Genomic DNA, 14,654 nt, shown 5'->3' on the forward strand with positions numbered 1-14,654 from the left:
AGGTTGCAAGCTGCTTCTCTGGCCTATGTCCCAGTGCCAATCCAGGGGAGAAGGTGTAGGGCAGAAGAGGCGAGGGATTGATTGCCCATATGGTTGCACTGCATCAAGCAGTATGATCTGAAAATGAGTGTACAGTGTAGGGTAGGAATCGCTCACTATCCCAGTGTTCTCCTCAGAAATGTTTTCCAGTCGGGTGGCGTGAAAAACTAGCAGGGAGGGGCTAGCACAACTCAGCTTGCAGCGTAGGAGGAGGAGGAGCCTAGCCGATGAAAGCTGGGTGCTGACCAATATTGGTCTTTTAGCACCCGGCTAAAAGAGCCCCGGGAAAAAGACTGCTATCCGATTGAATTCCCATTGGATAGGAATTGACCAGCTTGGCATATTTGACTACAGCTGGCCCAAGTGTGAACAGCTTAAATGTGCAGATTTGATTATTTTGGTACAATGGAGCATAGTACAATGTGGTTATATATACACCCTTAAAGGAGTACATACCATTTCTCTATAGAGCTGGACAGCTGGCGTAGTGCTCACAATATAGAGGTTCCAGCCAGGTTCTGTCTCTCGTGAAACTTTCTTTATGCTTCCAGATTTTTTGCTACAATAGAAATATACATATTACATGATTATTCAGTAACAATAATAATAAAACTAGGAATAACTGGTAGTTACAGTAACATAGCAGTGTCATTAGCGCCTCTTAAAAAATACTAAGCTATAGACATTTAAATATATTGCTGCACTACTTCACTTCTTCCCAAAAGAATGCTTGGAATTTCAGCATAGCTGTTGTCAATTGACACAGCAACTGAAAAACACACAACATGATCATCTAAGTCTTAGATGATCATGTTGTGTGTTTTTCACACTTTGGATAGCTCAAACATTACTGTGAGCTATCCAAAGTGCACCAGACTTTTCTGTTTCAATATTGTTTATTAAGCATAAGAAAACCAAGCATACAAGAATTTGAAATAACATGTACAACTTGAAAACATGAGAAATGCGTACAGGCGCTTGTTAAGGTTACAGATACATTCCATTAATAGCCAACCTTCCTCTTATTATTGCAGTCTATGGGAGTGTTAATTCAGAAGGCCAGTTATATACTCTAGCAGGTTGTTTAGCTTCTTTGGAATTTGCGCGCCCATTTTATAGCGCGTTACAGCTAACTCATGCATCTTAATATAGAACTAATTTAACTGAGTAACTAGTGGAGTCTATACAGTAAATTGACTCCAACTCTTGAAACCACATTTGAACATGTCTTATATAACCATTGCTAACACTCTATTGGACATGTTTCGAATATCAGCTTGTTACATTAGCCATCTTTCCACCTGCTAACAGTTTCATCAAAAGAGGGACGGAATAGTATTAGAAGGGGGTTCTCCGTGGCAGCGACTTCATCTCCAGACCCCGGTATAGTGGGGTTCGGTACCAGCTTTTCACCCCGTTGTTTTTACCAGATGTATTTAAGCTGTTAGTAGGGGGTGGTGATTTGGGTTCAGATCATAAGATAGAGGTTACCAGCCGCTATCAGGCTTAAGGGGTGTGTCGGTGAGGGGATTTCAAACTAACTCCTTTCCTGTCAGAGGGTATGCATCTTTATCTATCAGGGGTTGAGCTGATGATCAGTTCCTTATCTCTCAGAAAGGCTCTCCATCTATCCCAAATTAAATGGTATTTATCCATAGTGTACTGTGCACTGTGGATCAGTTCCTCCAGTTTTTGAATTTTGGTCACTTTTTGCAGCCAGGTTTGAATTGAGGGTATGGTTTTTTGCTTCCATAAAGCTGGTATCTGTGATCTGGCTGCATTTATCAGATGCGGTAAAATTGAGTTTTTATACTCTTTATGGCTGGAGGGGAAGTTGTGCAGCAGAAATACATCTAGTTCGAATGGGATGGGGTAGCCATATATTTTTTGTGTAAGGTCATGAACTTTGACCCAATAGGTCTTAAGTAGAGGGCATGACCAAGTAATGTGCAAGAAGGATCCGTCATTGGTGTCACATCTCCAACATTGGTTTGGGACTTCAGGGGCAAATCTATGAATAATCTCGGGGGTTTTATACCAGAGGGATTGAAATTTAAAACTCTGTTCTTGTGCCCAAGCATTTCTAGCGGATTTATGTGTGTTTAGTGCTATCTTTTCCCATTGTTCTGGGGGGATACTTTTTTCCAGCATGAGGTTCCATTTTGTCTGGTAGCGTAGTAGATCGTCCGCTTTGCTATTGTTTAAGAGGGAGTAGGCCCATGCTAATAGGTGTCTATGTGTTTTGCTGGAGTGGATCTTTTCCTCAAAAACCGTGGTTGAGTGGTTTAGAATGTTTTTAGTTTTTAGTGAGTTTATGTAGTGCCTTAGTTGGAAGTATTGCCATTTGGGGGTGATGTGTGGTTGCGTATAGTCCTTAATTTGCAGGTATGATGAGACCTCTCCTTTATTTACAAAATCTATAATTCTAGGCGTATCGCTTTTTTCCCATCCCGTGAGAATTTTTTTTTCCAATCCTGGGGCGAATTCCTTATTGTCTATTAGGGGGGTTAGCAAGCTTCCCTTCCTTGTTAAGTCGTGTTTTTTGTTGCATACTAAGAACGCTTTCAATGTCGGGGCTATTAGTGGGTGCTGATTTAAGGATTTAGAGTGTTGTGCCGAGTGATCCCAGAGTAAATTTTGGATGTTTAATAATTGGGGTTTGACACTGGCATTCTCTATTTGTACCCAGTCTTTTTTAGAGTTTGATCCTGCCCATCCCAGCACTCTGACTAGGTGCGAGGCCCAGTAATATTTCTGTAAGTCTGGGAGGCCCATTCCTCCGGTCAGTTTGGGTCTTGTAAGTAAGTCAAATCTCAGTCTGGGTTTTTGCTTATTCCATATAAATTGTGTTATTCTCCTTTGAATGTTCATTAAGTATGATTTAGGGATTGCAATTGGAAGGTTTTGGAATAGGTATAAAAATCTAGGTAGAATATTCATTTTTACTATTGACATCTTGCCAAACCATGAGATTCCTTGCATATTCCCCCATAATGTGGGATCAGACATTATCTTTGTCTCTAGCGGTGTATAATTTAGTGCGAATATTCTTTGCAGGTCTGTAGGAATTTTAATTCCTAGGTATGTAATATCAGAAGTTTCCCACCTTAGGGGGAAGGACTCTTGGCATTGCTGCAATGTAGACTGTAAAAGGGAGACGTTTAGGGTGCTGGATTTTGAAAAGTTTATCTTTAAGTTTGACAATCCCCCAAAGTCTTCTAAGCATTTTATTAGGTTTGGAATTGAAGTTAAAGGTTTCGTGATGAAGAAGAGCATGTCGTCTGCGAAAGCAGCGATTTTGTGTTCCTTGTGGTCGATCATGACCCCTTTTATGTTGGGGTTTTGTCGTATCTGGATGAGTAAGGGTTCTAATGTCAGTATGTAAATGATGGGGGAGAGGGGGCAGCCCTGTCTTGTCCCGTTGGAGAGAGAGAAGGTGTCTGACAGCAGGAAATTTGCCTTGATGCGTGCTGTGGGTTGGGAGTACAGTAGGTTAATCCAGTTGGACATATTAGGTCCAAATTTTAAGTGTTTAATTGTTTCAGAGATGTAGTCCCAAGCCACCCTATCGAAAGCTTTTACAGCGTCCGTGGAGACAAAACAGCCCTCCACGGCTCGCTTTGTAAGCCAGTTATGGATATTGATTGCTTTAGTGGTGTTCTCTCTTCCCTCCCTTCCCGGGACAAAGCCAGCTTGGTCCTGTTCTATTAAGCTAGGGAGTAGGGGGGATATTCTGTTGGCGATCATCTTTGCAAAAAATTTTAAATCATTATTGAGTAGGGAGATGGGTCGGTAGCTGGCACAATTAGATGGGTCTTTACCTGGTTTGTGGATGATTGTAATGTGTGCCTCTAGGAGTTGTGGAGAAGGCTTGGGGTTAGGTCCTGTTGTGTTAAAAGCTGCCAGGAAGGGATCTGCCAGGGTGGATGCAAAGGTTTTATAGTATATATCTGTTAGGCCATCGGGTCCTGGGCTTTTGCCTGCTTTGAGCTTATTGATGGTGTGGAAAAATTCTTCCTTGGAGATTGGGCTATCTAGTTGGTCAGTTGTAAGCTTGTTTAGAGGGGTGGGGCCGAATTTAGCTAGGAAGCTTTGGATTTTATTTAGTCTGATGCTTAATTGTTGGGGTGTTACCTTTTTCTCTCCAATATTGTATAAGCTTTCGTAGTATTGCCTGAATGTTTCTAAAATGTGCTTGGAGATTGTGTGTTTCTTCCCTGTTTTGTCTATGATTGAGTCTATTTGTTGTTGAGCCTGCTTTTTTTTCATTCTCCTAGCTAGGAAAGTGCCAGCTTTATTTGACCACTCGTAGATTGCTTTTTCAGCTCTAAGGATACGTTTTTTTGCAGCGGTGTGTAGTAAGTTTTTGATTTCATCTCTGGTATTGTTAAGGTCTGTGAGTGAGTATTTCTTTAGCGTGTTTCTGTTTGTGTTTCCTTTCTAGTTGTTGGAGCTTTGCCAATAAGGAATCTAGTTTCGCTTCCCTTTCCCTCTTGTGTTCTTTTCCTAATCTAATGAATTCTCCCCTTACTACTGGTTTGTGAGCTTCCCAGATCAGCAGGGGAGAAGTTTCTGGTGTTGTATTGTTTTTTAAGTAATCCAGAATGGAGTTGTTTATTCGGTCGGTCGTTGTTTGGGATTCTAGCAAGTCTGGAGTAAGCCTCCAGATAAATTGGTTAGACCTTGCTGTTGGGAATTGTAGAGTCAGATGTACTGGTGCATGGTCCGAGACTACCCTTTGCCCAATGTCAGATTCGGTCGCCCACTCCAAATCAGCTTGGGTTAAGAATATGTAGTCAATTCTAGAGTATTTGGAGTGGGGGTCCGAATAATGTGTGTAGTCTTTAGTTTGTGGGTGTTGGAGTCTCCAGATGTCCATTAGTCTTAGTGATAGCAAATTCTGTTTGATATTTTTGATAGATTTGAAGGGAATTGAGGATTTACCAGTGGAGGAGTCTAAGCTGGGGTGCAATGGAATGTTTAAGTCTCCCCCCATGATTATCATGCCCTGTGCGAAGTCATGTAGGCTATTAATAGTTTTGTTTAGGAAAGCTTCTTGTTTTTCGTTTGGGGCATAGACTGCTGCGATAGTAATTACCCTATTCCCTGAATTTCCTTTAATAAACCAGTATCTTCCCTCTGGATCCCTTTTACACTCAGTAATGTTGAGAGTACAGTTTTTATGTAGTAGTATAGAAACCCCTTTGTTTTTGCCTTCTTTTGAAGGAGCGTGATAACATTTGGTAAAGTTTCTGTCCCTTAAGAACGGGATTCTATTTTCTTTGAAGTGGGTTTCTTGGAGAATGGCTATTGAGGTTTTTTGTTTCTGCAGTAGCCTAAGTATGGAAGAGCGTTTTTCTAGAGAGTTAAGGCCATTTACGTTCCAGGAAGTTACCTTCCATTTCACCTTTCTCCCCTCTGTGCATTCAGTCCCCTTATTTCTCTTTTTCTCTCCCCTTGGGTGAGAGCTTTTATTTATTGCCCGTAGCCTGATAGGCCGGGTGTGCTAGTTTTTAATGGTGTATTAACCTCTTTCTGTGTAAGTTTGCTGCCACGGAGATTATCCGTCCAACCTAAAACCGTTGAGGTGGATGTAAAATTAAATCCCCTTTGAGAGGTAGTTTGGGGGGGGAAGTTTTTGTGACTAGCCCCTAAGTACCTACTCAAAATCAAATGGGGATGATGTCAGGGATCTCTGGGTCAGGGATCTCTGACGTGGGGTAGTGGGGCTAATCTCTGTCTGTACAGTGGATAGCCGATGTTTTAAATGTGAGAACTTAAACTATTGGACCCTATTTGATTTAGGAGTGGTGGGGACTATTGTGTTTTTGACTTTTACCCTGTTTGAGCTCTCCGGGAGTCATAGGATGGCGAGTGTTACTGCCTTAATGCTTCCCGCCCTGGGGTGGGGGGGGGGGGGGGATGGTGGGCGGCGGTGGAAGCCTCCGGGAGCGAGAGGCCTCCTATATTCAAAGCTGCAGTTAATACTTTTTCCCCTTCCCCCCCTCCAGTTAGTGTATAGGTCTTATCACTTATTCCTGCAGGTATACGAAAAAACAGAAAGGACATAGGGAGAAAACATCAAAACTGCTTCAGGGTATATTTACTAGAAACTTTCACATCCTAGGGTGACCGAGGTATATGTTTAAGTGAGCCGGAGATATAATGTTCCATAGGGGATCAAGGTCCCTTGCCGTCATGTTTTTATGTTGCCATAGTCAAAGACAGCAAGAACTATTGTGTAATGTGTTCTTGATTGCGGACCTACGGCTCGGGTGCTTGCCTATATGTAAGGCTGGGGAATGTTCACGTTAGAATATAGTAATAGTGACAATGTTTATTTTACCTCAATGTCCTAGGTCTATATGCCTTCTATGCAGCCTGTAAAGTTGCAGGCTTAAGAGGGCGACTTGCGGAGCTGGTGGACTTTCTAGGCGGTGTCATCTTCTTCTGAGCCTGAGGGGCTGGCAGCATTTCTTAGGGGGAGCCCCTGTCTTGGTGCCCGCGGGGAGAGGTTCTAGAAGTAGTGTCAGTGCCTCCAGTAATCATATTTTTGGTATCTTGCAGTCTGAATTCTTCATACCATTCTGGAAGGGTGACTTTGGGTAAGCCGAGCATCTTTAGGAATCCCGACAGGTCTTGCGGTGTCCTCAGAATCGCTGTGCGCCCTTTATGTAAAACTGTTAGTGCGAACGGAAAGCGCCATCGATATTGGAAGCCTTTATCTTTTAGTATTTTCGTGAGAGGTTTCAGTGCTCTACGGTTTGTGAGGGTAATGAGGGAGAGGTCTTGATACAGAGATATAGTCGTATCGTTGAAGAAGATTTCGTCTTGGGCTCTGGCCGCTTTCATTATTTCCTCTTTCAGCTGGAAAGAGGCTAGACAACACACTACATCTCTCGGAGGATCCCCTTCTGAGCCTCGGGGTTTAAGGGCTCTGTGTGCTCTGATGAACTCTATTGGAGTGTCTTTCTCTCTGTCAAGAAGTTCATTGAAGATTGCTGTGAGAGCTGCTGTAAGGGTGTCCGATGCGACCGATTCCGGTAGGCCCTTTACTCTGATGTTCGATCTTCTCCCTCTATTATCCAAGTCTTCTAAATGTCTATTGTGGTCTATCAGCCTGCGGTTGTGTGTTACCATTGCGTTGTGTAACCATTTTAGTTTTGTGTCCCTCTTTCTTCCCGCCTGCTCCATGTCTGTCAGCCTCGTGTTAATGGCCGCCACCTCATCCCTTACCTCCGCTATGTCCGCTCTTATAGATGCTTTGATGTCATCTGCGAAAGCCCTCATATCTGCCATGGTAGGGAGGTCTGCTTTGGGGTTAGATTTGGCTGTGGGAGGCCTCTTACTTTTATCCGGCGAGTCTTCCGAGGGAGCAGGGGAGGAGGCCGCTGTGTCACTCCGCGTCGGCGCCATCTTGTTAGCCGCGCTGCTTTGTCTCCGCGCTTGTTGCGACTTGAATAGCTCGGGAACCGTTTTTCCTGCCGGGGTGTGACTGTCCCTCTGCGACCTGCTGTTGGTCTTGATGCGTGTCTGCATACCCGGGTAGCTGTTTGTAGCTTAGGTTGCTCGTCCCGGTCGTTTAGATCAGCTCAGGGTCCGGAGCTCAGTTCTCAGGCAGCTATTCTCGTTGCGTGCCTAGCCACGCCCCCGCACCAGACTTTTCAAGAGTTCTTTATGTCTAAGCTATAGGAATCCCATAGGCAGGAAAGAACCTTTAGTTCAGAAACCCACTAGGAGCGCTTTTCTGAGAGCTTTGTGATTTGAAAAGCTCTTGCTAAGGTAATGCTATGGGTGTGATGCAACTTGAGTGATGTGATTTTATAAAAATCCCCCATAGCACTGCATTAGCAAGAACTTTTTCAAATCACTAGCGCTTAGAAAGCGCTCCTAGTTGGTTTCTGGCCTTAGTCACAGTAATGCCTAGCTTAGATACAAACACTCTTTTAGGCCTGGAACCCACTGAAATCTGCAAACGCAAAACGCAACCGCTAGCGTTTTGCCTGAGCGGTTTGCAAGCGGATTCATGCGAGTTTTCGGTCGCGTTTTGCAACAGTGTATTTTTTTCCTCAGCGGTTGTGTAGCGTTTTGCGTTTCGCGTTTTTATCCTGATTGGTCCTGTGAATAATTTTTAATTTTGTTACAGTGTGCTGAACCGCAAAACGCTAGCAAAACCGCTCAGTTTAGGTTTTGCTGAGCGTTTCTGCTAGCGTTTCAATACCTTACATTGAAGCGCTAACGTTCCCAAAATGCTGCAGGTCCTGCGTTTGCGTTTCTGGGAAACGCAAACGCTCCTGTGGAAGTTGCCCCATCCATTAACATCAGCTGAGCGTTTTGGCAAAACGCTAGCGTATCGCAGCGCTGCCAAAATGCTCAAAAAAACGCTCTTGTGGGTTCCAGCCCACATAGTTTGGTTGAAAGAAGTCATCCATCCATCCAGTTCAACCGGAGAGGAAAAAAATAATCAACTATACATGCACACCAGAGGTCGTAATGCAAAATCTGAATATATTGTAATCAAGTTCTGACAAATCAGACAAAAAGTAGCAACGAACTGTGAGATACAAATACAATATAGGCACACTGTGTACAAAGCACAAGTGCACAAGGAACAAATCAATACTAGCAGCATTTGTATGGCAAATTAACAAATGGGCATTATCATCAGAGCAGTAACGTGACTGGTCACAGATAGTGGACTCAGAAAAAGAGAGAAAAAAACACTGTCCTGAACTTGCACATATTCTAATCTAGATGATCTAGGGGGGAGGCAAAAAAAAAAAAAAAAAAAAAAAAAAAACACAACACACCTTACAAGGCCTGAGCCAATTAGCTTTAAAGGGGTTCTGTAGGGGGGGGGGGGGGGGGGGAGGGGGGCATAGTGCAGATAAAAACAAACACTTACCTGGGGCTTCTATCAGCACCCTGTACCAGTAATGCCCCACGCCGTCCTCCTCCGATCCGCCGTTACCCGCCACCGGGCAATTATTCATCTAACAAGACGAATAATGTGCGCTACCGCTCGCGTCATCGGAAGCTTACTGTGCAGGCGCAGTACGAAGTTTTCTTGTACTGCGCAGTAAGCTTCTGATGCTGCGCACAGCCACGTTGGATGGAATGCCACGCTAGACTGGGGCCGGCGGCGGAGAATGGCGGATCATAGGACGGCGTGGGACATTACTGCTACAGGGGGCTGATAGAAGCCCCAGGGAAATGTCTGGTTTTATCTTCAACACCCCCCCCCCCCCACAGAACTCCTTTAAAGGACATGTCCAAGCACTTCAAAAATCCACTTACCTGGGGCTTCCTCCAGCCCCTGCCAGCCATCCTGTGCCCTCGCCACAACTCTGCTCGCTGATGGTGGCCCAGGGTCCCGTTGGGTGTAAGATTCTCACTGCACATGCGCAAACTGATCTCAGAGCCACACTGACATCATCCGGACTGTACTGCACATGCTCGAGCGGCTCTCAGGCCCTTATTCACATCAGCAAACGCAGACGGCCGTGCGTTCGGAAAGCACGACCATCCGCGTTTGTATGCGTTGCGTGGCTGATCCCATTTACTGAAGTGAATGGGTCAGCCACGCGTTTTGGCAAAAAATGCGCGCAGCATGCGTTCCCGGACCGCACTGCTCCGGAACGCATGCAGTGGGAACATCAGACAGTGCAGTCTATGCACTTTCTGATATCCTGCGTGTCGGCCTCCTGCACGCGTTCCTGAAACGCGGATGGAACCGTGTGCAGTATGAACGGGGCCTCAGAGTCGCACTGATGCCATCCGCACTGTACTGCACAGGAGAGATGTTTCATGATATGCTTACCATTAAGGAAATATACAGATACAGAACAGTAAGGACCTGTCTGCAGTGTTTTTCCTTTGGCCTCTAGGATATTTTAAACTGATGTTTAAAAGCTGTTGTTCACAGCCCATGTTGGCCCCCTGGTAGGAGTAGAGCTTCCTGAGAAGTAGTAAGAGCTGTGAGAGACTGTCTGACCACCGAAGCTTATGCTGGCTGGCACCCACAGTTATAGGAAGTGGGAAGCTCAGGAACTAAACTAGGTGGGGAGTCACCAATGATAAATGTGATGCCACTTGGATCTGTGATATTATGGTTGTGGGGCTGAAGTCCATTAATACGACCAGTGACCAGCTGAGGAATTTTTCTGTACCCTGCCAGGGCATGATGCAGGGGCCCAACTACAAATCATGTGCCCCTCCCAATGTTCACACCCCTTCTCTTGCCTACCCCTTGGTGGCCCCCTTACAGCACTGGGCCCCCTAGTGGTTGGAGGGGCTGCTCCCCTGTAGTTACGGCCCTTGCCTGATGCCTCAACAGCCCTAAAAGTAGAGAATCTCATGCCAAACACATACAACAAACCATCACACATGGCACATTGCTGGTGGAGTAAGAAATTGTTGGCGGATTATAGATAAGGCTGGTTCCAGTTTTTCTACAGGAGATTATTAGAAGCTATGGGAGGGGAATACAGCGTATGGTGAAGTGTGGTAAATAGATTTATGTGTTATGTGAGAGTCAGCATAGTAAGAAATGTGCTCTCTCAAGGACAGCATAAGTGCAAATATGAATTGAATTCATTTTTTTCTGAGCAGAGATCAATAAAGATTGTTATGTTTTGAATGAATGAGCAGCACTTGTTTACATACAGTTTCTAATATATATGGAGGTATCGCTCCTGTATAGAAGATACAGCAGTAACCTGTTTAATGAAATGCTAACATAGTGATTTCAATAAATACCAGTAATACATATCTGAGCTCTAGCTGCAGGAATTAAAAAAACAACACTTCTATGGGATGTAGCAATGCTGTATATTCAATTTTCTTTTAGGAAAGTTACAGGTAAAAAAAAAACGTAAGGAAGCAGTAAACATACGATAATTTTCTTGAGTTTCTCCTCTTCTCTGCTACATCTTCAACCTCTGCCTTTGTCAAGATGACTATATAGTTGTTAAAATGCTGGATAGCCTTCAGACCTATGAACAGCTGCATTCTCAGTGTGCAAACATCCATGGAGACAGGTGGGCAAGTCTGCAAACAGTAAGGGATACAATGATTAAAGAGTTACTCAAGTCTAAAAACTTGACTGGGGCTTCTTGCAGGCCCTTGCAGTCATCCTGTGCTCATGCCGACCTTCCAGCTAGCAGTGGTGACCCCCTCAAAGCTGACTGGTTGTGGCCCAGAGCCACGCACACCCTGATCCCACTCCTGTCACTGAGGGTGTTCTGTGCATGCACAGTAGCAATTTCCCATACTGTGCTGTATATGGGGAAACTATGAGGCACGTGGCCTGCCAGCTTTGAGGGGGGTCACTTCTGCTGTCTGGAGGGTCACGGAAGGACGGCACGGGCACAGGATGAAAGCAAGAAGTATGACCACATATAGCACCACACCTTGAAATTCAAAAAGGTATAACAGTTTTATTTAAATAATCATCACATAGCACCATAGAACAAAATTAAAAACATCTAAAAACCAGAGTAGCACCTCATCTCACTGGTGAAGATCCATAAAAGGAAATAATCACAATTGATAGCTGTAATAGCAAGTATATACTATCACCTGGGTAGCTCAGTATAAGAGCTGCCACAGGGATTGAACCCGGGTTCAGAAGGCCATATAAACTAATGTGCATAGAGAAGTGAACAAGCATCAATATAAACCATGATCAAAGGACATATAAATAACAGTGAACAACCTGTGGAAAAAAGTGCATAACGTGCTAATACATATCATACAAGATCAGCCCAATAGCAACCCATGGATGCTGAATAATAGTGTGGTATGATGCTGAGACCGTCCTAGCAGCATGGGTGGCAAACAAAAGGAAGAGGCTTAAAGGACTTCCGAGGCCAAAAACAAGAAAATGACACTATACCTTTTTAATATCAGAATCCACGGAGGACGTCCAGCGCGTCCCCCGCACCGTTCCGCCGTCATTGCAGCCCTTTTCGTTCCCCCATGGCTCGGCCCGACCCCACTGAACGGGTCGCATGTATGCCACAAGTAAGATGGCCGCTGCCTTGAGCCGCGGCTGCGCAGTACGCTTTGCCGCGAGTGCGACTGCGCAGCCTTACGGGACTCTGTACGCGGCGGGAGGCGGGCTAAAGGCTGCGCAGTCGCACTCGCGGCAAAGCGTACTGCGCAGCCGCGGCTCAAGGCGGCGGCCATCTTACTTGTGGCATACATGCGACCCGTTCAGTGGGGTCGGGCCGAGCCATGGGGGAACGAAAAGGGCTGCAATGACGGTGGAACTGTGCGGGGGACGTGCTGGACGTCCTCCGTGGATTCTGATATTAAAAAGGTATAGTGTCATTTTCTTGTTTTTGGCCTCGGAAGTCCTTTAAGTGAGCCGGGTGAGGATGAGACCAGAGAGCCACCCAGAATGAAGGGAAGATCCCCGGTAGACTTCTCTACCGGTATCGCGGTGGGGGATCCTGTATGTTACCGGCAGAACGCCGGATATAGTGCCAGCAGCGCGGTCAGGTGAGCGCCAGACGCGCATCACGTGATCCGCCCCTAATGTGCCGTCCAATACGGGGAAGAGGAGAACAAGGAGGAAGTGAGCCACGCTGGAGCGCATGTAGTGTGAGTATACGGCGAGCCACATGGGACAATTAGCAACACTCGTTCCAGCTAACAATTGGAAGCTGGAACAGTGTAAAGGGCCAAGATACACTGGATTGGTAACCAATGCACTATTAATCAAGCATCCATGGATCTACTTACTTAAGTCCCAAGCAAATTATATTTATTAATAACCTCATATGCCTATAATAACGGGCACAGGATGACTGCAGGGGGCAATAAGCCCCAGGAATGTTAAGCTGCCTTATGTAGACTTAAATATTTTAGCTTGGTTTTTATTTTATACATACCTGGGGCTTCCTCCAGCCCTCTTCGTGCTGATTAGTCCCTCACCGTCCTCCTCCACTGCCTGCAGCCTCCGCAATCCATCCCTGTAAGTGTGGGAGTTGTGGGCTTACTGCTCATGCACGATCCTCTGCCATCTGCAGCCTCCGGGGTCAGTCGACGCAGTGCGGCCAAGGGCACTCACCATTGACGGGAGAGTACTGCGAAGGTGCAGAATGCTCCCAGGAGAGAGAGAGAGAGAGAGAGAGAGAGACAGGGAACGCCCTTGGCTGCACTGCACAGACTGGCCACGGACTTGCCAATTTACCAAGCAGGATTGCGGAGGCTGCAGGCAGCAGAGGGATGCAACGAGGGAGTGATCAGGTCAAAGGGGGCTGGAGGAAGGCCCCTTCGTTTCAGTTATACTTTAAGATTGCCTTTAAACTAGAGCTCCTGCATTAGGTCAAAGGCTTCCCATACCCTCGTCACCCCTACCACCTTAGATAAATATATAATATAAATGTATTAGGAGCTGAAAAAAAATCACGCTTAGGAACTTGCAGCATCAGATTTTGTTTTCCCCTTACCCTTCTCATCTCTCACACACACTCTTTAAAGGGGGACATTTTATCAAAAATGTCTGAGACACAATCTCTGAGGAATGCAGGAGACTATGAGAGAGTTTCATTGCCCAGCACTGGAAGGGTTAAGCACCGAACAGCTTCACAGTTTCAGCAGGGGGAGGAGCACTTCACAAATCATGCCTAGTCTGCATTGCACAATCTGTAGATCTGCTATTAAGCACCTCTTAATCTGCAGCAGTTTAGGGATGTATTTGCACTTTTCTTAACTGTAGTGCAGTTCTAACAATTCACACTAAACTTAGATTTCAGAATTTTCTAATTATCATGCAGCACAGTTCCCCCTGCTGGTTAGAACTGTTCTGCATGACATTCTGATTTTAGAAAAAACTTCAGTAATGCTTTGATAAATCTGGCCCATTGACTTCAGGCCTAATGGGTGTCAGCATTAATGTTCTGCACCACTTCTTTATGCATCTGGCTCAAGTATCTGCAACCACAGTGCAGCTCCCAAGATGAACATTATGCTGAACACGGGATGAATGCTGGGTGTAGTTTATATTTGCCATTCAATAAACACAATGGAAAATAAATGCTTGCATGCTAAGTTCTCTGTGCTCCTGTACAGTATTATGGTACTTGCTTTCCTGGCAGCAAAGGGAGAGTTTCTTAATTAGACAGAAATCTGTAAAATGCTTCTGAGAGATGTTGCATTGCCCATTAAATAATCTTCTGTCACATAAACTGCAATGGCCAACATGGCCTTATAGCACCCCTGAACCAGGGACAAAAAAAAAAATAATAAATGAATGACTGAAGCTCATGGTGGCCTAACTTATCTTTTCAGATGTTTCCTGCTGCTGCTTGTTGTCATCATTCAGGACTAACCCCGTTCTTCAGTCTTCTCCATACTCAACGGGATCATACAGTCGAATACTAAAACTAGCAAGCTCCCCTAGTGGTGGAATGTGACTCAGAACTGCGCAGGCGCACAAAACTGCTCGAGTACAGAGAAAGCAACGCTCATTCATGAAAGTCTTAATTTACAGCGCTGGCACAGTTTGAAACTCATGCCTGTGCAGTTCAGAATAGCTTTGCGCTTCCCAGTGGAAATTTCGGAATGCGTAGGAGTTATGTGGATCAAGAACGAAGGGGGGGGGGGAT

At 45.2% G+C, this 14,654-nt stretch overlaps 1 protein-coding gene across 3 annotated transcripts in view; it reads right to left on the reverse strand.

Annotated features, from left to right (window-relative positions):
- Positions 1–14,654, reverse strand: part of HPS3 (HPS3 biogenesis of lysosomal organelles complex 2 subunit 1) — a 75,514-nt gene that overhangs the window by 31,353 nt on the left and 29,507 nt on the right. For all 3 annotated transcript variants that reach the window (XM_068280745.1, XM_068280747.1, XM_068280746.1), the window contains 2 exons: positions 10,934–11,088; positions 496–598 (listed from right to left, as the gene is read on the reverse strand). In XM_068280745.1, the coding sequence (XP_068136846.1) occupies positions 496–598; positions 10,934–11,088 (258 nt within the window). The remainder of the gene's footprint in view (positions 1–495; positions 599–10,933; positions 11,089–14,654) is intronic.

The sequence above is a fragment of the Hyperolius riggenbachi genome, chromosome 4 (genome assembly GCF_040937935.1).
Source record: "Hyperolius riggenbachi isolate aHypRig1 chromosome 4, aHypRig1.pri, whole genome shotgun sequence".
Classification (NCBI taxonomy): domain Eukaryota; kingdom Metazoa; phylum Chordata; class Amphibia; order Anura; family Hyperoliidae; genus Hyperolius; species Hyperolius riggenbachi.